Source organism: Lepisosteus oculatus, chromosome 3 (assembly GCF_040954835.1).
Source record: "Lepisosteus oculatus isolate fLepOcu1 chromosome 3, fLepOcu1.hap2, whole genome shotgun sequence".
NCBI lineage: Eukaryota > Metazoa > Chordata > Actinopteri > Semionotiformes > Lepisosteidae > Lepisosteus > Lepisosteus oculatus.
In genome coordinates, this window is record NC_090698.1 from 48,638,217 (window position 1) to 48,662,746 (window position 24,530).

At 35.4% G+C, this 24,530-nt stretch overlaps 2 protein-coding genes across 2 annotated transcripts in view; both read left to right on the forward strand.

Moving 5' to 3' along the window:
* The window catches only part of ipo11 (importin 11), a 262,035-nt gene that overhangs the window by 187,455 nt on the left and 50,050 nt on the right, over positions 1 to 24,530 (forward strand). The window contains exons 28-29 of the mRNA XM_006626819.3: positions 17,440 to 17,535; positions 18,432 to 18,516. Coding sequence (XP_006626882.2) covers positions 17,440 to 17,535; positions 18,432 to 18,516 — 181 coding nt within the window. The remainder of the gene's footprint in view (positions 1 to 17,439; positions 17,536 to 18,431; positions 18,517 to 24,530) is intronic.
* On the forward strand, positions 9,267 to 12,968 carry LOC138237724 (leucine-rich repeat-containing protein 70-like). Its single transcript, XM_069187205.1, has 2 exons — positions 9,267 to 9,386; positions 9,669 to 12,968. The coding sequence occupies exon 2, from the start codon at positions 9,715 to 9,717 to the stop codon at positions 11,812 to 11,814; it is 2,100 nt and encodes a 699-aa protein (XP_069043306.1). The 5' UTR covers positions 9,267 to 9,386; positions 9,669 to 9,714; the 3' UTR covers positions 11,815 to 12,968.

Consider the following 24,530-nt stretch of genomic DNA (forward strand, 5'->3'; position numbering starts at 1 on the left):
CCCAGCCCCAGGCTGTGGAAAGCTCCGTATAAATAATGTCTACAAAGACCAGCATCCAATAATGGCAGGGAAGGGAATGAGGAGGTTTCGAATAAAGCACCAATATCTTTGTGGCTTATGTGATGCCAGCCAACCACTCAATCAATGTTTATTCATGAAACTCCCATTTCATGCTCTAGGCACTGTTCAAATTTTTAAAATGCATATTAAAGCCATAGGAGGAATAATTACATGGAAAAGACTATCAATAAATGTTTGTGCATAAAATACATTTTGGCTGTTTGAGACAAACAGCACTTGCTGCCCTGTTTTTGCACTTTAAAGTTGGAGTCTCACATCATTTGTAAAGATGCCAACAAAAATCGTTACAGTAGTTAGTACTAAAAACAAAAACAAAGGCATGGACAAGACTTTGAGCATCAAATGTACAGTAGGTAAGCAGAATCTGAAAATACTGCATTAATGGAAAAATATATTTTAAATGGGAGTGTGAATACGAGCATAAATCTAAAGGCACACCAAAGGTTTAGACAAGCATTTGGAGTAGCTTAAGAATTATTAGGTGACATCCTCAGACATTTACTGTACCATTATCAACAACAACCTTTTTTATTTCACAAAATCTTTTAATACTGTGAATTGCAAGTTTTCTGGAGTTTGGATTTCCTTCAGCATTCATAAGTATTCTTGATATTATGTTCAGGTGGGTAGCTGCGTCAGCATGCGTAGGCTGCAAAGGAACAAGTAATAGGTTTATTCCATGATGAAAAAAAGAAGAGAGAAAACACATTTTGGCCGTGGATGCCAGTAACCCTCAGTAATGGACATGGGTGTGTCAGGGTCCCAGCTCTACTTTCAGTGTTTCTGAGTGCCACACTCATAGACAAGAACCTGCTGGAGGGCAGAATTCCAAGTGAACAATAAAGTATTAAGTTCAAGGAGGTACAGTGGTGCTAGAAAGTTTGTGAACTTTTTCATCTGATCACATTTTAGGTCAAATTTCTAAAATTCTAGAAATTCAGAAAATTCTAACGGGGTCACAAACTTCCTAGCACCACTGTAATTCTGTTAGCATGCATAGGCTGCAGAGGAACAGGTAAAAGTTGATTCTGTGCTGAAAAGAAAATATATGCAACATTTCGGCTGTGACGTCTTCCTCAGGTGTGAGGGAGAGAGAAATCGTAAGTTGATAAATCATGGGAGAACAAAAGACAGGAAACGAGTTCAGAGGAAACAGGTGTGAGAGAGAAGGAGTATTGACACTCAGGGCGAACTGGAAGAGAGGTGTGAAGTCAAAACTTGCAAGTGAATAGAGAGTATTAGAAGGAAACAAGTCTGTCGTTTAGAGAAGGGGGAAGGTGTGATCCTAGTTTCAGAAAATTTTGTTTTGCTGCAATAGGAGTTCCATACTGATACTGATCATACAGTTAATACATTATTCTCCAATTATTCTTATACTCCAATTGTAAACTAAAACCAGTCATGCCTGAGGATGACTGAGGTGATATGGAATTGATGTGAGAAGAGTTAAAGAAAAGTGAGATGATGAGCATAAGGAAACATTGACTGTGATTGATAAAGTATATGGGAGTGAAACTACTACAGTGAAGAAGTATGTTTCTTTCTTTTCTTTTCCAAGGTTTAGATGGTTGTAGTTATATTTGCCAGCACCCAGAATTTTATAACATATGATGAGAGAAATCTCAATCAATCTGTGTAATTTGCATTATGCCACATTATGTTATGTTATTATGTCACAAGGTTGTCAGGGCAATGAATAAACATAGGTGGCAATTAATTGCCAGATGTTTTCAAGGCACATTTTTGAAGCATCATGTCAGTTACAGTGATTGGAAGCATGATTGATAAAATGATTTGTGATAAAAATGGGATTTGCCTGCATTAAAGTATGGTATTAAAGGCCACATGCACAGTGTAATGTTAAATTATTGTTCTGCAGTTTGTTCCTAAGTGTTTAAAATGACAGGTGTTATCTCGTGTAAATGAACAGATTTTAGATATTCTAGAGGAAATATGTGAGGGTAAGATTAAAGATGATATACTACACTTTTGGCACATGTGGGTAATATTTACTTATTCACAAGGAGTCAAGAGTCTTTTTCCTAATCATCCTCAGCACAGAAAGTTGTACAAACAGAGTTTCAAATTTATGTTGGAAACTGAATTAATCAGTATGTGGATTATTGCTTCCGTACCTCTGGGATTTCTGTGTGAATATCTAGAAAGAGAGATTGTCTTCACTGGAACATTTTAATGTGCATACAATTGTATCGCAATCTTTTTACTCCTCTTAAATAATACCAGGCTTTTACCCCAAGCATCATTTACAACAATTATTTTCATTCCTATTTTAACTGTTTTTATTTTACTGTAACTCATTCAATCTAGCATGTTCTATAAAGTTTTGATTTACAGTTCTTCAATTTTAAAGCTTTGCTTTATTTTTCATTTTAATCTTTGTTCAACAGAGATAGCATTTTAATTCAACAGCATATTAGATAACTAAGGAACAATTAGTGTTCAGTTAGTATCTAATGACATTAATGAGGTAATCACTAAAGTAATAATTTTTCCATTCAAGTTGAGTTTAATGGAAGTACATTAAATGTACTTGAATTTCATTAAATTTGAATTTCATTAAATGAGTTGAATTCTTATATCGCGGTCCACAGGCATCTATAGTGATTAACAGCTGTGTATCGAAACCTTTTTGTTTATATAGAGGCACGAAAGATTGCTCTAATCTTGTAGTTATCTTGGATCATTTTGAGCAATAAATAAATGAAAAGGTATATCATTTTGTTTGTTATTTGTTTTATTGAGTTCTCTTTTTATGACTTCAATGAAGATGTATGCAGAAAAGTCTAAAGGGCTCACAAACTTTCTAGCACCACTGTTTATTTTCATATAGAAATATTACAGAATTCACATTTTGCTACACTAGTTCCTTCCTAGTGTTGAATGTTGTGGACAAAGGGAGATTTTAAAACATTTCAGTAAGCCATTAACAGAAATGGCTTTCCAGAGATTATATTCTGCTGGCATGTCTCCCCCTGGTTTTAGATTATTCTAAAACAGTGATATTGCCTCTTCATGTGCTGGACAATGACTGATCTCGGTTGCTCACAGGGACAGAAATGGCTCTGGCAGGCTAGGCTGACTGCAGCTAAATAACTGCTGGTGCTACAACGTGAGCCTCTATATGTCCCATATAGTCAGTGGATGAGCCAGGAGAGATGTTATGTACACTATAGTCCATCAACAGAAACCAGGATGACCTCTGTTTTGGCTCTGGTATGGACTTGACCATTTTTAACCATGTATCCACTATTCCAGTTTTAAAAAGAAGGCATAGTTTTTTAGTGTATTATTTGTGCCATGTATTATTGTCCACAAGGCATAATTATACTGTACGGGGTTATACAATTAATAAACCGGATGAATCTGGTGAGTATGGAAAATGCAAAAATTAGTGCTATGACAAAAATTAGCTGACCTTTTCTGTCCTTAGATATTGTGAAAAGTATTCAGAGCCTTGTCCAGTTTTTGCATATTATTGCTTTAAAGCTTGCAGTTGTGACAAAAGAATTTGAAATAATAGTTTTGAAATAAGTTTGAGTTTGAAATAAGAATTCATATTCCACTACATACATACAAAAGCAATAGAAGACAGAAAGAAGCCATTTGAAATTTTGATATTTAAATGGAAATGTTATAATAACATATGTATTCAAACCTTTTGCTGTTGCCAACCTAAATGAATTTAGGTGAGCAAAACTATGTGCCTAGGTATTTCAAGCAATTCTTGCGTTAGATTCCTTGCATAAGGAAACTCTGAATACCTTTACAAACCAATGTACCAAAAAGTAGAACATAGATGATAAACCTTCAGTTTCAAAGTCTTGAAATGCTCATCATTGTCATGATTCACAGTGTTGAACCTTGAGTCTTTTCCCAGAATGAAGCTTTCTGGTATGCTGCTTGTGAGAATTTAACATGTACACTTCAGCCAGATTTGCAAGATTTCTTGATTCAGTATGTAGTTTAGAATTCTGACTTGATGAACAGCAGGGAAATAACCAGGCTGTTAAATGGGAGCTTCTCTTAATAAATTAGAAGTAGAGTAATTTTCCTCTACAGCTTTAGAAACACATCCTAGCAGACTGGCAGATTAGTGAAATGGCTGCAGATCAGTTAAATATTGCAAATGTTTTTATTCAGGATATGCAAGAAAAAATAATGAAAAAGGTTCCACTTCATTTCCAAGCTATTGTCTTATTTGGATCTTTTTTTTTTAATTTCACATTGTTTTCTTTTTGCTTTTTTGGCAGTTTTACTGTGCCAGACTTACCTTTTTTATAGAAGTTACCATTTTCCAGTTTCTGTCATCCTCCATTTGAAATTGGGAATTTCTAATTACCATGAGCATTCACTCACTCACAATCAGAACATGTATGGTTCTGTATTCAAGAGAGGCAGAAAAAAATGGAACTGTGGGCTCCCTGCTGCCCTTAGAAGTTCAAAAGAATAATTGTGGGTTGTTGAATCGTGGGTCTTTTATGAGCGTCTTTTTGTTGTTTTCCTTTTTTCAAGTATAATTTGACATAATTGTAGGCAACTGTTATCACTTGTGTTCTTTGTAGAACACTTTGATGATTCTCTGGAGTTTCATTTCCTAATGCAGCATGGGGTTGAATACAATTTACTTTCTTTGCTCTGTGTTTTGTGTACCAGATACAGATTTCATGGGTGTTTTCCTGTGGCTTAGTGAATATTCATCGCCAACATTTTGTTAGCTTTAATCTGACTCAGACTGGAGGGTGCAAAAAAGATACAGGTGACTGAAAATGATTGAAATTGAATCTACAATTGCACATTCACTGCTTGCCCCTGAAAAATGGTCATATTTAAGCATAATAGCTTGCAAATTATTGTTCTGGCATCTCTGGAAAATTTTTTATCTGCATTTGCAATACAGTACATTCCTTATACATAACAGTTCAGGATCTGAAAACAATGAAACAATAGGCTATTAGTTTTTTTTTTTTATTGTGCAATAACATGAGGACTATTCTGTTTTCTTGAAGGGTGGAGACATGCATCTTATTGTGGATGCACTACAGCTGTCTTCCTGATATCAAATTTTGTTTTTGTATGCATTCTTTCTTCTTGAAAGCATTTTAGTCAATTGCAGTACTGTCAGCTTTATGGTTTTCTGTTTGCCTCCAGTGCCATTTTCTAAAGTGCTTTAAAGTTGCTTTAAGTATAAAATCTTTAAAATATTTTCATGGTTAAAGCACAAGTTTAGTTTTTAGCAAGCCAAACTTGTTTAAAAATAGTGCCAGTGTGAATACTGTAAGCTGTCTGGTATCGTATCTGTGTTGTCTGTTCCTAAACCAACAGACAACAAGCAGATCCAGAGAGTCAGCAATAAATAAGTAACATTTACAGTAAATGAATCATCTCTTTTTGCTGACGGAGACAGTATTTTTGTGAGAAGGATGGATAAGGATGAAATTTCATCAAATAGTGGACCTTCTGCCTTCGAGGTCTGCCTCTCACCATGATGTACATTTTTTAATTCTTTTACACTCACAAATTAAACACACCATATTTTTAGTAAAGGGTTCTTTAATAATTTTTTAATACAAGGATAATTGTTATTGTTTTTTGGGTTCCTAATTCTGTCAAAGATGGTGGAGCACAGGATGACACTTCTCACTTATGTTTTTGATTAAATCAAATCATGTGTACGGAAGTGCAAATTAGTGTGAAGAGTGGATATTATTTGTGGCAGAAGTGATCAGTTATATGTTTTATTCCTCTTCTTGTTTTTCTGTTTCTGACGATTATTAAATAGAACTGCATGCCAAGGACTTCTGCTAGGACATTTTTGGAGGAGCTTGCATGTGTTCATATTAGTATAAACTCAGAAACCATGACCCTGACACTTATCTTGCAAATGCACTTATCTTATATGTAATGAGACAGGATTGCGTTTGATCTTAAAGAAGGATCAGCCCATAAAGGCAGGCATTTCAGGATACAACACATATAATTTTCTGTGCATGTACATAATATCCTTAACCCTGTATGCAGTCTAAATGATAAATTAGACATAAGTAAATGATACAGTTAGGAATTTGACTTTTAGGAAAAACAAAACTTAACGGGTCACTAGATATCTTGCCAAGTGTGGAAGTGGTTTAGGGTCCATTTGATATGATATTAGGTTAATATCATATAGGACACATGGACCTATTTGATATTATGGTTATGACATGCTTCCTGTGGAAATCTCCAGAGACCATTCTAAAGGTTCTTGCCACACTGTGATGAAATACTGTGCACGGATATTAATGGTATCTGTGTGTCAAATACAATTGTTACTGTGCTTTTGCGATAATTAAGGGCAAGAAAAAAGGCAGCCTATTCAGAATTTAAGAGTAGTTATCTTTTTATAAGGTGAGAGCTAAGACAAATCACTTCTAACAATAATGGAAAGATTTCTTTTACATCAACGTTGCAGCTTCTCTTATTTTAGCTAAGGAAATAAATGAAACATGAGAAAATGTTATAAAAAAAATGACCCTTATACAAGGATATTCAGTTCCATGCTTATTCTTGTTTTTATGTTTATGCTTGAAAACACCTTTAGGTAAAGACCTCCTCATTGTAAAACTCCCTGAGGTGAAGACCTCAGCTGTTTTCACCTGAGTCTCATAACTAAGTCAATCGATTGCTTGGGCAGAACTGATTTTCAGCATGTGAATGAAAATCCAATTCTTGTACTGTACATCAATATGGCAAATTCAAGTAGTGGTTTGCTACTTTCTCAGTTTTGTTACAGGTCATAACACAGTACAATATTCATGATTTTGAAGTTACAATATACTATCCTGTTTCACTAAATTTAATTTAATATATTAACTCTGACAAAATGTATTCTTCTGTTCTTCAGAAAAGCTTGTAAAAACAAATCCACAGAATACATGAACAGAGCATTTTGAAGTGTCAAATCAGGCAAGAGCATATAGACTAAGTTCAACTGTTAGAGATGTTCAGTGATGCAGAAACTATGGATTCTTGTTAGATTACAGTTAAGGATGATATTTTTTCTTTTTAATTTAGGTTTTTAGTATCTTCACTATCTCTGGAATATTCTATTAAAAGGTTGCTATTCAATGTTGAATCTGCCTTTCTCTTAGTATATTAGGAATTTAAAAAATCCATTACATAGTTTCAGTTATTTTATTTTTCTCCTCTGACCCTTCATTTAAGGCAAAATTAATTGTAGCAAATCTCTTCTAGTGAAACACTAGAGAATTATACAGTACCTGCTCCAATGATGCATTCCAGGGTTATGTGCTCTTTTTATGCTTAGAGCAGAAAGATCAAACTTGATTTTACACACGTTACGTTAAATTTTGCTCAAGATTTCTTGTTGTGCTCTATTTTCAAGCTCCTATGAACTTGAGGTACATATTAAGTTTGATCAGAGTTTTAAAGCATTATTATTATTCCATTGAAGCCAAGCTTTGAAGTTTGGTTTCTGTCTGACTGTCTTTAGCCAAAATAAATTTGTTTAAAAATGGATAATATTTTTTTATAAATTGATTTTTTTTTCTCATAAGGAATTATCTAGCCAGTTCCTACAAAAACCTCCTAACTACAATCTAACATCCAAATGGATTAGACAGACTGATAGTACCCTTTCTTATGTTTAAATGCACATCATATGCTATCTAGCTGATTTGGTGGTCATCAGGAGCTAAGATATGCATGTAGGTGCGACCACCATTTTCTTCATATGTAGGCATCGATTTTCCAGTCAGAACAGTGTTGTGTATTTAAAGTCTGAAGCTTTCAAAAAAATGAAAAGATTCCATATGGATGAGTGTGTGGCCTGGTCCTACCTGTATGAGACAGAGGAAGAACAAAACACTTGCATTGCTTATTCCTGATCTTTGTTTTTGCATTTGGCCTCAAACACCTTGAAACATGAATTACAAGTTACCAATTACCATTAATTAATGGTAATATTTAATTGCCAATTTATTTAACTGATATATATATATATGCAGAGCAACTTACAATTGCACCCATTTGTACTAAACTGCAGTTTTTGCAAACTAGAATTATTTTGAAAATATATAAATGCAAGTAATACAATACAAAGAAAACATTTAAATGATTCTGTGAAACAGTATACCTGTCAACTAGTGTCAGTTCACAAAATTTTAGAATGACATATGTGCATTGCCAGAACTAATATCAATAATCTGTGTACGTGTCTCTCAAAACAAAAACATTTCTGTTCCACAATCGCTCTTCCATCTTGATAAGAAATCTTTAATATAATGTTGTTTAATATCTGTGCTTTCTTGGTCAGTCTAGGAAGTTTTAATATCTTGGGGTTAGGGTTAGGTTATTGGCTTCTGAAAATCATAAAAATGATTACACAAAAAAATGAAAAGAAGATGATTCTGAATACTGGGATCTCTTTGGCTTGCACCCCTATACCTTTTAAAGGTGACATTTTTTAATGTGCAGGAGATCTGATGAAGGTTTAGAAATTTCGAATAGAATTTTTTTTTCCTTAGAGCTTTTTGAGTCAGAAGAGATAAATGAAAGTCATTTTGATATTGTGACCATGGAAATAAATGATACATGGTCTATAATTTAGTCAAACTGTTTTTTGTCATACCTGGTTCATTTTACCTAATGCCTTTAAGACAATTCTTACAGGAATTGCCTTAATGTCCACAGTTTAGATATCTGTAACATACATAATTTATAAATGGATCATTTGGTAATGAGCATCTGATTGAGAGAATGTGTGACTTGAAAATAAATGGTTTTCATATTTTTGTGTTAACTCATATCAGTTTGCTCTTCATTTACCTGAAATTATGCAGTTCTTAAGCATGAGCGTAGAGCGTTGTTTTCTCCTTTTTTGTTTCTCGTGCACTTTTTCAAGTTCGGACCCCTTTTTTGGGGGTTTTCTGTGTATCACAAGTAGATAAAACCACACCACTGTCAGCAGAGCACATATTTTCAATGTTGTTTCAGGCCACTGGACTGCTGACATCCCCTTGTACACAATGAGTTACGGGTAATGATTACATTACATCCTTAACAGGTTTCCTGCATCCTTAGCAACATGGGGTTGATCCAATCAGCACTGAGCATGTGGTGGGAAAAGGCTTATTTCCTGATTGAAAACCTAAGCTCCATAGGAAACGTACAGCCTCAGTTAGGTTTCTGTTTCTTCTTAAAAACTTGTTGACCCTTTAGTTGCTCCTAGCACTTACTTGTGAATAACTACATTTGAGGGGAAAAAACGCTTCTAAAACAATGAACTGGTAAGTATTACCAAGTATTTTTCTAAATATTATGTATTTTCTTAGAACTGCAACATTGGAAGGTGTAATATGGCATATTGTCTATAGAACATAAACTAAATTGCAGTATTATCACAGATTAAATTTATCTAATGAGGGAAATAAAACATTATCCATGGGTGAGGAGTTACCTCACTTGAATTCTTCTGTAAGCCTCAGGTGTGTTTGTGTTTTTTTATTAAAAGAGGCAAAGCTGTATTGTTTACTGGCATTTAATTATGCTTTTTTGTTCCTTTTATCAAGTTCTCACATTAAAAATGACTGGAACTGGACTGACTACACTTGAAGAATGTTGAGAATTATCTGTTCTATGAACTTGCTGAAAACAGTGGCCAAACCTGGCTTCGGCTTCCTTTTTCTCCTGCTTTGTGAATACAGTCTGTCTTGCCCTCCTGTGTGCCAGCAGTGCTCAGTTACCCGAGTCCAGTGTTATGGGTTGGGACTCACTTCAATTCCCAGGAACCTGCCTCACAGCACAGCAACAGCATATCTGAGCAGAAACAACATTTCCCATGTCTGTGTCGAAGATTTAAGGAGGCTGAAGAACCTTTCTGTGCTTTTCTTAGACCACAATGGACTTGAGTATATCAAACCACGTGCTATGAAACAACTATATAAACTTTCTTATTTATACTTAAATAATAATCATATTGGGCACTTGGACATGGGCACTTTAAAAGGGTTATCCAGCCTTCGTTATTTATACCTTCAGCATAATAAACTAACTAGTCTTCCACAAAGGATATTTAATGACTTGGTTGCTCTCCGTTCTCTGCATCTTCAAGGCAACAGTCTCCAAACTCTTGGAAGTGGTACATTCTCAAACCTAATCAACCTTAACAGTCTAAATCTTGCAGAAAACAAATTTTCCACAATATCCAGTCCTGTATTTACTGGCCTTGGTAGACTTCACTTTTTGTACCTCCAGGGAAATAATCTAAGCCATATTCCTGCTGGTGCCTTTTCCGAGCTGGGAAACCTTAAACGGTTGGACCTTTCTAGAAACCCAATTGGACTTGTGACGTCTTTCACTTTCCAAGGGCTGGAAAATCTTCAGTATCTCTTGCTGATAAGTGCACAGATCAGGAGCATTGCACAAAATGGGTTTGCAGGCCTAAGCAGATTGAGACAATTAACTCTCAGTCATAACTGTTTAAAGTCCATTAGCCCGCATTCTTTCAGCTTACTGAGGCAACTCAAGTACCTGCACTTAGATGCGAATGACATCACTCACATTGGAGCAGAGGCCTTTGAGGGGATGGCAACATCGCTCAGTTTTCTTAATCTGAAGAAAAACAAGTTAAAATACATTCACCCTGAGGTGCTCAAACCTTTGTCTCCCTTCATTCACGTGCATGTCGCTAGGAACCCCTGGAACTGTAGTTGTGCATTGCTTGGATTGCATGAATGGTTGATGACTTCCTCCATCAGGATGAACCTCCACTGTCAGTCTCCTTTTCACCTAAAAGGCAGGTTGCTGCACCACCTTAAAAGATATGAATTTGGTACCTGCTGTTTTCAGAATGGTACTACCACTTCAACACCTTTGTGGCCACCAGGTTCGTGGACAGGACGTGGGAAAACATTTTCATGTAAAGACACTTTGGTGCTTACAACATCTGTGTTACAAGATATTCCCTACAAATATCAACCCCAAACTACACAAATTGCTGATACCATGAAAAAAACAATAGATGAAGCAGTAAGAATAACAGAAACTGCACAGTCAAGTACTGTTTTGCTGCAAGAAGTTCCCTACAAATACCAGCCCCAAACAACACAAGTTGCTGATACCACAACACGTTCTCCTGAGGATGATGTAGGAATAACAGAAACTGCACAATTGAGTATTGTTGTGCATTATAAGGAACAGGAACCCCCCCACCCACTGCCTGGTAACTTAACTTCACTGAGCGGTGAAAGACCCCAAGGAGCAGAGGTGTCTTTGTCTGTGAAACCATCACAGATATGCGAACAGAGCCTGGACAAACTGAATCAAGCTTTTGACACTCTCTTGGCATTTCTAATCATAGCATGTGTTCTGGTTCTTGCGTTGCTTTACAAAGTTCTTGAGCTCCGGCACAAGCTCAGAGTAGCGAATGGAATGAATGCATTGGAATATTTCAGCATCTGTCACTCTGGTCATTACAGTGTGAGAGAGCCCTCCCCGTCTTCTGTTCCCATTCTGTCTCTTCCTCCACCCCCACCTGTGACCCCACCCCCAACCGTGGCCCCACCCCCACCCCCACCCATGCCTGTGCCCCCCCCTCCTCAGCCGGTGACAGGCTCAGATTTGGCAGTGTATACTAGAATAGGTCAGGTACGGACTATGAAACAATACAATGGGAACAGAACACAGGTTATCCTTTTTGAGCATTCTGTACTGTAAAATTCTGTACATTTATGCAAACTCCTTGAACATTTTGCTACTTCTTCGGAGCCTTGTAGGTGGCTGTCTTTGGCAATCCTTTCAAAACTCTTAGTACATTAATAATTTCTCTTTATTCTTTCTTTTTTTGTTTTCAAAGAGACATTTTTAACAACTGTTGTGACAATTTCCCTTAAATGTTTACAGCTCAAATTATGATGGCCGGCTGGGTTTTTGTTTATGTATGAAAAAGTCAAATAAGCATGTTTGTCTTATGTCTTAGTAAGGACTTACAGTAGTATTTCTCAGCACGAGTGTCAACTTTTCTCTTCTTTTTGCATCTGTGTTCATTGTGTAGCAGAGCTTGCAGCAGACTAAGGCTTGAAGATGTCTGCATGCTGTGTGTCATTAATACCAGGTCGTATTTTCTGTTTCACATTTAAAACAAAAATGAAATGTAATATATAAAAAATATACATGTAAAATGAAAGTAAAGAGCACTCACATGTGATGAAAGTTTTTAAAAGAAAATTCAGCAAAATTGCTGGAAGTAAGGTCCAAACATTCAAAACCCTTTGTATAAATTCATCTTAGTTTCAAATGTATTTTCTTTAGTTTCTGTCTGTGTCTTTGTTTCTGAGTCTATACCTGGTCTCTCTTCTCTGGACTAATTCTGGAGAAGTATCCATCTTCATGTTCAGCATTTCCCACAGTTTAAAATTAAATGGTCTTCTGGTTGTTAACACTATTTAATTCAATAATAGTGCTTTAAAATTTAGAAAATATCAATTAAAAGGTATAAACAGTAGCACCTAACATTTCTGGTTTCTCGTTCAAAATAAGTTTAGTGTTTTATTCTTTATAGTCTTGCATTCTGCAAATCTGCAAAATTGTTTTTGCTATCAAACTGTTAGTTATATTAGACAAGGGAAACAGAATCTTCTGAAACATGTACAAAGTCTTAGAAATGGACACAATTACATTAAAATTTAAGTTTGAGGAGATCATTTAACCCATCTAGCTTTGTTAGCTGATTAATCTGATTTTTTTTTTCATTTCTTGAATTTAAAGAACTGTTTGTTTGCAGATACATACAGTTGTAGAAATGGCAGGACCTACCCCTAACGCATTTAATTGCATTTGTGCATATGACAATAAACTGAACTGAACTAAGAGGCTGTGAGTCTAATTGTAACACTGTTGTATTACTTAAGTACATATTTGCTTAAGTACAAAGCCAAAACCCTGACCTTTTTCTGGAAATGGGCAGTTTGGTTCCTCAGATTATTTAGCTAACAACCAAAACGAGCTATATCCACAAAATGACCTGTTATGCTTCACGTAAAAAGAGCAGTTTCTTAATACGTTCTGGTATTGTATTATACATACAATGTTAAAAAATTCTGAAGTTTGTAATGCTTTACATTTTTTGGGAAATTTTATAAATATTTTCTTAACAATGTACAGTATATTTTATCATCACTTTGAATAATCATTTTTTTAAATAGTGTATATAATATATTGGAAATATAATGTATGAATTGCCGACTGGCGTTAAGGAAACATGAAACTTTCATGGGAAGCATCAATAACTGCTGCATAAGTAAACCAATATTGGTCGTCTTCACACAAAGATCTTATTCTGCAAGTATATTGAATGTTTTTAATGCATCCGATATGCATTGCTACTGGTGCAGCATATAATTTATTGAAATATCCCATAACACAAGAGTTTATACAGAAGAATATATATTAAAACTTCCCAGCAAAAACTAGTAGTGTGTTTAAAAAAATCCAAAATCATTTCATTCTAAAACTTCACTTTGAATTCACATTTTGATACCTGGTTTGATCTGTAGCATATCAGGTTGATGTCGATGTATACCGAGCATCAAAATAAACTTTTCATTATCTTAATGCATGTATATTGTTTTCAATAAATAGTATACTGTATAGATTTTGAACATTAAAAGTTTTGGGGGGTCAATTTGATTAATTGATTATTTATTATATACCAATGATACTGCATTTCTGTTGAAAATGAAGGTAGGGAACACCTTTCTGTTATTTTTGTGTTGGAGTAACATCACAGGTGGGCTTGTCAGTAGGTGGTTTTGTTTAAACTCCTGGGAAAAACTAAGGTTGCTGCTGGAAGAGGTGTTAGTGGGGCCAGCAGGGGGCACTTATCCTGCAGTCTATGTAGGTCCTAATGCCTCACTATAGTGTCGGGGTCACTATACTGTAAAAAGGCGCCGTCCTTAGGGTGAGACGTAAAACTGAGGTCCTGACTCTCTGTTGTCATTGAAAATCCCAGGGTTAGGGTTCGAAAAGAGTAGGGGTGTAACCCCGGCATCTTGGCCAAATTTCCCATTGGCCCTTACCAATCATGGCCTCCTAATAATTCCCATCTATATATTGGCTTCATTACTCTGTTCTCCTCCCCACTAATAGCTGGTATGTAGTGAGCGTTCTGGTGGACTATGGCTGCTGTCCCATCATACAGGTGGACGCTGCACATGGGTGGTGGCGGAGGGGAGTCCCTATTACCTGTAAAGAGCTTTGAAGGGAGTGTCCAGAAAAGTGCTATATAAGTGTAAGCAATAATTTATATTATTAATGCAAATATAGAGAATAATACAGTAATTATTGAGTTATAAAATCCAGTAGGGGGAAGTCTAAGTGTGATGTCCTGGGCAGGAGTGTCTGGTCACTATAAAACTCCACTTGTAGTGATTGATGGCAGCCTGGGGCTATATTCATTTTGTCCGGGTGCCTCACATGTTGCCCTTGCCAACAGACCAAAACGCATCCCATGCAGCTCTTATGACATAACTGTGTTGTGAAAAATGAATGTAACAGCTATGCAGCTTTGTTGAACTGGAGCATCAGAGACCAGTGAAAAGCCTGCCAATTGTCCACGAAAGGAGCTTTTATCTGTATCATCCACGTTACTGTTGTTTGTCAGCTCTGATCCTGGTAAGTTATTCGGTTCATGTTTAAAATTACTTCTCCTTGACTACTTGATACAATCGGTAATGACGGGGTATATGAATTACTGACTGTACTTTGATCCTCTGACAATCAGTTTTTACTGTGTGAAGTTCAGAATGGACACGCTCCATTGTAACCTGGTCAGTGATGAAAATTTACAACCTAAAGCAGCATGGCTCTTCCTGTTTTTCCATTCCCAGTGGCTTAAACAGTCTCCTTTAATCAGTGCAGATTTGGACAATTCTGGAAACTGACTCTTGCAATAATATGCAAGCTCTGGGCTACACTCAAGGCAGAGGCCCCATGTGCTACATGTGCTGCTGTACTTGGAAGCTGTGACTCTTTAAAGGAATTAGACACAGGAGGTGACTCCATGTTTTATTCAGCCTGGCTCAAGAGAAGACTTCAGAGATTCCTTTAATTCACATATTAAGCTAGAAAAGGGGAACATTGAAACCATGCAGGTTTTACAGCAGTCAGATGTGATATTTTAAATAGTTTATAAAAGTTTCACATCTAAATCCTCACAGATGTTAATTAGCCTAACAGGTTGGTGGATCTCTGCAGGTTCCCGGGTGCATTTAGTTGCTTTTACACCAATTACTATTCATTAAAATATTTCAATATTCAGCAAATTATCTTAATTTAAAATGTAACTAGAATTTTACGTAAGGTACATTATATTTTTTACATTGTTGATTAAGCATACATATATTATTTCAAAACTTGTGATGTGAATAATAAGATTATTACAGATTTTATCTACAGATTAGGAAATAGATTATTTCTGTTTTCATTAAAACTGTCAATGTTTTGTCTATCTCACCCATGAAAGCTTACTATTAATAAGAGAAATCCCACCCATAAACCCCTACTGTTCTCCAATTCTGGGACATTGCACATTGAACTGTTATTGTCCTGTGATAAGAACAGAAACAAACATACTACCAGAGTGACCAACATACTGCACACTGATTTCAGCGAGTGTATCCTAAGTTTTTATGAAGGTACAGAATAGCGGTAAGTAAATGATTGTTTGCAAAGACTGAGTTCCTTTGGAGTCCAAAACAGAATCTTATCAACTTTTTATAGCTCTTTTATGCAGAGTATTTTAACTTTAACCTTTATCCATTGGTTCACAGTCAAAAAGACAAAAACTGCTTACAAAATGTTGTAAACCTCCGCTCTAAAATCACTGGTGAGCCTTTAAGACCCCTTAGCACAACTTTATGTCCATCAGATGAAGACCTATGCCTTCATTGAAGACTCATCTCATATTCGTTCATATTCTTCATCAATCTCTTCTGCCTGCAGGGAGGTGTTTTCGAAGAAAATTTTGCTTTGTTCCAGAGGCTTGCAACAATGAGTGTAAAGTTTTATCAATATGATCTTTATTGGATAATGCCTCCTCTACAAATGTATGTGTAGTTTAATACTTAAATATATAGTGAACTTATTCTTCTATGTTGTAGTATAAAGTAAGAGCGTCCTAACAGTGCAGATGTATGCTGTTACTTTCGTAATCATTTTATGGACTTTTGCTCTTTTGTTGATTTTTTCTTAGAAATGTTTATATGTTTTTTTTATGTTTTATGAATTAAATGTTTTGAATTGATAGGTTTGGGTCCTATCTAGGTCTGTCTGTTCTCAATATACATTTTTACCCTTAAAAGATTCTTATTCAATCTCAATGTGTTCATTGCAAATCATGTATATGATAATGACAAGAGATGGAATATTTTGACTGTTTTTTTCCCCTCTAAGAATGGAGTCTTCATGCTCTGTACTGCCTCTTGTGTTACGCTTAGTATAAATACACATGGCCGCGTTAACAAAGAAAAAAAATGTTTTTTTAAATATAATTGGGTTGTATAGCACAGTAAACCAGTCTGACCATGATCTTGTTTGTCAATATTCATGTAATTTCCTAGAGTGACTTTGAAATTAGACTTGAATAGTATGCATATAATATCATTTGAATTTCACTGATATATGTTTTAAGTTGTTGTTCCTTAGTTTTTTCAAATGTCAGTATTAGTAGTATGATTGTCTTTCTTCTTGCTATTCAAAAAATAGGGATTTCTGAAAATGTTGTATAGTTATAGAGATGGAATCAGAAGAGAAAGTGTAACCTTACAGTGAACATTACAGTGAACAAAATACATTATAAATACTTACCTAACACACTACCTTATACTGGATGTAAGGTCATTTTATAATCATTTTTACTGAAATGCGTAGATTTGCAGATTTAAATCTAATCAAATCAAATGATGAAATCACACAGAGCACATGACAGCAGGATGCATAGATAATGACTTAAATGTCTTGGTACTATAGAATGAGCTGCAAATGTCACACCACAGGCGTTGCAAATTAGCGCTCAGGATGCCTAATTATTCCTGATTGCTTAAAGTAAAACAGAGTTCAAATTATTAAGATGCACTTAACTTTGGATATTTTTGCTGAGTTTATTTCAGTTTGCCAACATTGTTCTGTTTTTAGTAAACAGCATGCTTGTAATCTATTCTGAGTTGTTTCCTTTGTTTAGAAAAAAAGTAGTTTTTCACTGACATTAACTAATGTTTTCAGTCTGCCACGCTTTCTTGACGAAAGTCATTTTTAATGGAGAGCTCTTCCTGTTTTTTTTTCCAGTGTGATCCAAGATAAGTTCTGTGGAATCATCAATATTTGCGTGGAGGCTCTACATGATGTAATGACAGAAGACCCTGAAACGAGAACTTACAAAGAGTAAGCTGAGCTTTGAGGATCTTTTCTAAGTCTATGGAATAAACTCTGGCTCTCTGGCTAAAATCTGTAAAATGTTTTTTTAAAAACAATGTGTAACTGAATTAGGCAGATGGTAGTTATTTTTATCCTTCCTTTGAACTGCTTAAAATGATATGTGTACTTTTTCCAAATGTGATTAATCTGTTTTCTCCTCTAGGGTCTTGCTTTGCTTTGATTAAATCCCAGATGTCTATAAAATAGAACACTTTCATAAACAAAAAAAAAAGTGCGGTAACACCTAGTCCGTTGAAATAATATATGAAATGCTCTTGTTTTATTAATTTGTGTTTCGCTTTAAGTGTTATTTTTATTGCTGGAGAGACGTACGTTGGCTGCTTTCAGTACTGTACACAGCATGGTAAAGACAAGAAACCTGAGGAACTTATAATTCATGGGTTTTGCATGTCATATTCCCCAAGGCTTTTCATTGTCAGATCATCCATTTGAGTCATGATGATTGATTGAGTCTGAAAATATTACAGTTTGAATGGGCTAGTAAAAAAAAGAACATTTTTTCACAATAAGGAAATAGCATTGAATAACCTGAAACTGCATTTTCAGGAGACTAAGAGACATCTATTAGACAATGTAAATTTAATATGTAATTACAAGTGTTTGTAAACATCTAATAGAACACTAAAAAATTTAATTTGGCATAGTTTTAAATCGTGGGATATTTAAATAATGAACCAAATTATCTACTGTAAATGTATTACAAAACTAACCCGAAGTTTTTTTTTTCTCCTGCCTAAAAATATACCATAACCGTTTATCTGTATATGCTGCTTTACCTAAACTCATGTGGCATTTTCTTGAAAGTGATTGTTTAGCGCTGGTGATGTTCTGTTTAATTCTAGTTGTATGCTGATGACGCATTTTGAGGAACCCCAACTGACAGAGGATGAGGAGCCTCCCACTGAACAGGACAGGAGGAAAAAGATGGTGAGTACACAAAACCCTTGTTTTCCAGATGCTTCAATATTATTTCTTCTCTTGTATATGTAGTGAGGGTGACATGATGACCTCTGGGGTCTGCTGTTGATTCTGGCCCTCTGCTCCCGTCTGTGTGGAATTTGTTTTTGTGAACTGGTGGCATGCTCATCAATGTCTGTCCATTTGTTCTGGTTTCCTCTCACCTTCTGTGGAACTATGCCCTTTATTTATTTCTCTCCTGGGACTGTGCAGACAGTATAATGACACACAATAGATTGTTTCTAGTAATTGAAAGAAATGAAAAAATGTGGACTTTATGCATAACTTGTTAAATGATCATAAAGGCAGCAAAGCATAAGGTAAGACTTACCTGCACTGAATTCCAGCAATATTTCTCTGTCCACAGACATAATCATTAAAAACAGAAATTAAATATAAAACGGATGTTACCAACTGTTTCTTAGATGTTGCTGCCATGTTTAGTGAGATATTACAGGTCACACAATACAATGCCTCAAATAACAGAAATATTTCAAAGAAATAGCTGTTTCTCATGCCAAAGCTCTGTGTATTTGCTTTACAAGGCAAGATGCTTGAGAAATTCCACCATTTTTTTTGCATTGTACTGATTTCAGTAAGCCATAAACAGTAATAACCACTGAGGTAATGTCTGCAAAAAAGCACTGTTACAATTGATAACATACTTAGCATTGTAGAATTTTCATTAAGCTGTCTGACTTTTTTGACCAGTTCATTAGCTTGGCACTCTTAAACAGGCTTGCTGATATGCAGTAACTAAATAACCTAAATAATTTAGCTCAGGCTGGATATTGTATAATGATACCATGGTCAGTGTATGGAAAAAAAATTGAACCGATAATACTGCATTTAAGTTTTCGTCCCTGCTTAATGAAGATGAATGTTAGAAACAGATGTTCCTCTATTTACATGATATATTCAGCAAGGACATTTAGTTCAAAAGCTTCATGAAATGCGTTTTTATATCATTAGATATTTCAAAATGTAAAAACTTCCATCCCTTATTAATGACAGTGACTCTAAATTTGTTGAAAGGAAGTTATAATAGATCTGATATGAGTACAAAATATAAGCAATTGGAACTTTATCATTAAAAACTTTTTTTTCCAAATTTGCATTGCAAATCATGGTTTTAAGGTTTGTGTACAGAAGAGAATTTGTCAGCCATGGTTAGTTAGTTCTTGGATGGGAGACCTCCTGAGAATGCCAAGTACAATATTTCCGGGTACAGATGAGAGGAGAAGCCTCTAACTGGGCTGGGGTAATTAGTGATACACCGTGGGGATCTTCGTTTGGCCCACAACTCATCCTGATTTATATCAGTGATCTAGATTCTGGTGAAGTCAGGAAACTTGTTAATTTTGCAGATGACACAAATGTATCTAGTGCAGTAGTAGACGTAATGGAAATACAGAAGTGACTTAGAGGTGGTCCAGGACTAGGCTAAGCTTGGCAAGTGAAGTGTTAATGTCAAGTGGAAAGTAATTAATACTCATTGTAATATACATATGGGTGATAATGAACTTGAAAACCAACCTTAAGGGGTTTAGGTGCCAATATCTATCCCATCTAGACAATACAGGGAAGTGGAAAAAACAGATAATGAAAAATAAAGAATTGAGCCAATTTGTAAAATGAAATTTACTGTAAGACGTGATTTTGAATATTGTGTGCCCAGGGTCACCCTTCTACAAAAGGGACACTTCTACTCCTGAAAAAGTACAAAGAAATACATCCAGATGTTCCTGTTCCCTCAGGAAAGTCACGTGCAGGCATGATTTATCTGGGGGTTGTACAAAGGAGGGAGTGAGTGGGTTTATTCACGTTTTCAGATTCTTCTTCGGTACTGATGAAGTCAAAATTTGGCTAGGGTTGATTTAAGTTGGATAATGAGACATGAAAACAAGGTCACAAGTAGAATTTAGGAGAAGAAAGGGTTTGGACTAAAATTAGGAGATGCTTTTTTTAAACAATGATTTGTGAAAACTGTCCAAGAAGCTGCCATGTTGGAACCATTTATTTATGTACATCAAGTTGGGCCAAATGGCCACTAGTTAGTGACCCTTCTTATGCAGATATAGTATGTAGGTATTGTCTGTGTGCTTTCAACTAGAAAGTCTTAGACATTTTGCAATATCTTCTGATGTAATTACACAAAACATGAGCAAGACGATACCGTTTGCAGATAGTTTACTATTTTTATACGTGCTTCATAAATTAATAGCTTGCCATAAGGTTTAGCTCAAGCCAGCTACTCTTCTAGCAGAACTGATGTTGTAATTAAAATGAGATTTGATTTAATTTAGAAATAAAAAAAGGAGTAATGGCCCTGGTGTTTCTTTTCTTTTTTTCAGCTTGAAAAGGATCTGTTTCATTTTCTTTAATGAGACATCTGAAACAAAGCTAGAGTTAGATTTAATACATTGAACCTGCATCATTATTGCTGTGTTAACCATTTGAGGCCTCTGAAGAAAAGAGCTATCCATTTCAGTCCTGATTGTTGATAAATTAAACTTGTATACTAAAACAACTATAAATCAAATTGTGTAGCATTTTAAGTATGAAGCAGTTCCTTATATACAGGCTCTCTATTCATGCCGTAATGCGAAACACTTTTAATTCTCTAACTGCAAATGTACAGAGAAGGAAAATTATCTTAATTTTAATTTGCATTGCAACATTTTAGGAATATTTAGGTCTTGAGTCTTTTAGAAAGTTTTTTGAATTTGTATAATTTTGAATCCCAGGAAATGCATTAGGGTGTTTGTTATTTAGCAGATTAAACCCATCGTCAGCCTTTACTGTGACTCGTGCTTTAGTCCTGACAGTTTTCGGAGCAACACTTTTTTGAAGGTGAACATAATATCAGACATATATAATAATATCTCCTTTTAGGAATAGTACAATATATGCACTAGAACAAAATGCTTTTAGAAAATATTTTGTAATAGAACAAAAGAAAGGTTCTAAATAATAGGAGATCATTTGACCCATCTAGGCCTTTGGAAATCTGTAGTTAATTGATCCAAGGATCTCATTCAGCACTTTTTTGATTCATCCATTTCAAGAACATGGCTTAGTACCTATCTCCACAGACGAAACATTGTGTTTCCTTTATTTTCGTTTCAGCATGGAATAAACCCATTACCTGTTGCTTTGCAGCCTCCGCATGCTGACGCAGCTACAGTACCTACTTGAACTACTTCCATATGCCTATAACCCATTGTGTAAAGAAGTGCGCTCTATTCCCTGTTTTAAAGTCATTTAAGAAGTCCACTGGGTTGACAGTCAATTCCTTTGAAGATTTTGAATGTTTGTATCAGATCGTTTCATAGTGTTTTCCATTGATTAGTAAAAAGGTTCATTACTTTCAGCTTGTCATTTTAGTAACATTCCCTTCAACCCTTGATTGTGTCTTGTTGCTCTTTTCTCTTATACTCTCTTTTTTCTGTATATGAAGTAATTCTCAATCCAATCTCATCTCCTGCATTTCTGTGAATGCCTATCACCCGTAATTTGACAATTAATGTTTTATGAGGAACTTTATCTAAATCTTTCTGAAAGTCTTAGATCATTTTGTATGTCATAAGATATAGTCCAGTGTTATACAGAACTGAAACATCAAGTGTCACTTTACTGAGACGTGGAGGTTGCTACGTAGTGGGAATGGTGAGTGTGAGGTTTCTACAACAGTTTTTTGCCAAAGCTTTATATTTGATGACAGCGCACAAAGCTTTAAGAGGCTTGTCCTGTTAGTAATACTTTTATTTGAATTGTTTTTGAATTTAGAAGAAAAATTGGACAGATGTGTGCAATGTTAAATTGAAGTTATAATTACTTCCACTAGCTGCCAGGGATGCCAAGTCGTCACTACATCCAAGAAAACAGACTGTGTAGATTAAAATCCTCTTTGGACACATTTATTAATGTGGTGAATCTCATTACCATGTGATCACATCACCACCCAAACAAGATTTTCCCCTAAACAACGTTGACTAAATGCAATAAAGTCATAATTTAAAGATAGCTTTGTTTCAATGGCTCTGTTACAAGAGAAGATGTTATAAGAGATGCTAAGTATGGATTTTTTCCATGCTCAGTAATTTGTATTATCATATATACAGTTGCAAGAAAATGTTTGTGAACCCTTTGGAATTATCTGGATTTCTGCATTCATTTCTCATAAAAATGTGGTCTGATCTTCAACTAAGTCACAATAATAGACAAACAATCAGCTTAAAGTAATAACACACAAACAATTGTACTTCTTCTGGTCAGTACTGAACACATCATTCAAACATTTAGTCTAGGTTGGAAAAAGTATATGAACCTCTAGGTTAGCTCCAAAAGCTAGTCAGGAGTCAGGTGTTCCAATCAATGAGAAGAGATTGGACGTGTGGGTTGGAGGTGCCCTGCCCTTTAAAAAAGGTACACTAATGTTGGTTACTGACAAGAGTCTGCTCTTCTCAAGAATGAGGTGTTCATGTGAACCATGTCCTGATCAAAAGAAATATCAGAGGACCTTAGAAGAAGAATTTTAGAGATGCATAAAGCTGGAAAAGGCTACAAAGGCATTTCTAAAGGCCTGGGTGTTCATCACAGTAAGACAAATTGTCAACAAATGGAGGAAATTCAGTACTATTGTTACTCTCCCCAGGAATGGGCATCCTGCAAAGATCACGACAAGAGCACAGTGTGCAATGCCGAAGGGGGTGAAAAAGAATCTTAAGGTAACAGCAAGGGACCTGCAGAAATCTCCTGAACTTGCCAAAGTCTCTGTTCATGTGTCCACCATAAGGTCCGTCACCTGAAGCTTAATAGAAGTTGGGTGATACAGCAAGACAATGACCCGAAACACAGGAGTAAATCAAAAACAGAATGGCTTAAACAAAAGAAAATTTGTGTTCTCGAATGGCCAAGTCAGAGTCCAATTGAGTTGCTGTCGCATGACCTGAAGAGAGCTGTTCACGCAAGAAATCCCAGAAATATCAAAGAACTTAAACGGTTTTGGATTAAATGGAATGATCAAAAATTCCTCCTAACCATTGTGCAAGTCTCATCAGCAGCTACAGGAAATGTTTGGTGGAGGTTATTGCTGCTGAATGAGGTTCAAGCAGTTACCAAATACAAGGGTTCACATACTTTTTCCAGCCTGGACTGTGAATATTTAAATGATGTGTTCAATATTGACACGAAGAAGTACAATTGTTTGTGTGTTATTAGCTTAAGCAGATTGTGTTGGCTATTATTGTGACTTAGTTGAAGATCAGACCATGCTTTTATGAGTAATTAATGCAGAAATCCAGGTATTTCCCAAGGGTTCATAAAGTTTTTCTTGCAACTGTATATCTCTAGATTCAGAGGCATGTGTTGCCTCCTTCCTCATTCAGAATGTGTTCTAACTAGAAAGATTTTGACCACTATAATTGTTGGTCACTAACCCGTCCTGACTGTTCCACAGTGAAAAACAATATTTAATGCCCTGATCCTTAGAAAAGGGCTCCCACACAAAATTAATTTACTTACTATATGTCCCATTACAATCCCAGTTAAAAGGCACTTAATGCAGACAAGCTTCAGCAGCAGTTTTTTATTTAATGTTATTGTTTTGTTTTCCAGTGAAAATACTAATTATGTAGTCTGTGTATTGCTTACCATTGGTAATGAATTTGGTAAATACCCATCTTATTTACTGCTTGCATATTAGTGGTGTGAAATCATGGATTTTATCTTCTGTTCTGTAAAAAAAAACGCAGAAAGTCAGTATTTTGTGGTAGTATTTTTCCTTCAAACTGTGAGAAAAGTTTGCTAGTGTGTTAAAAAACTTCCACATTTACATGTTCTAAAATAATGTGAGCCTTCAATTGGCCAGAAAGACTATTAATTAATGATAAATAACATGTAATTGTTTTCATTTTGGCATTTCTAAGGTCAACTTTTTTACTATGAAAAAAAAGGCCTTTGATTGCATTATTCACTAGCTG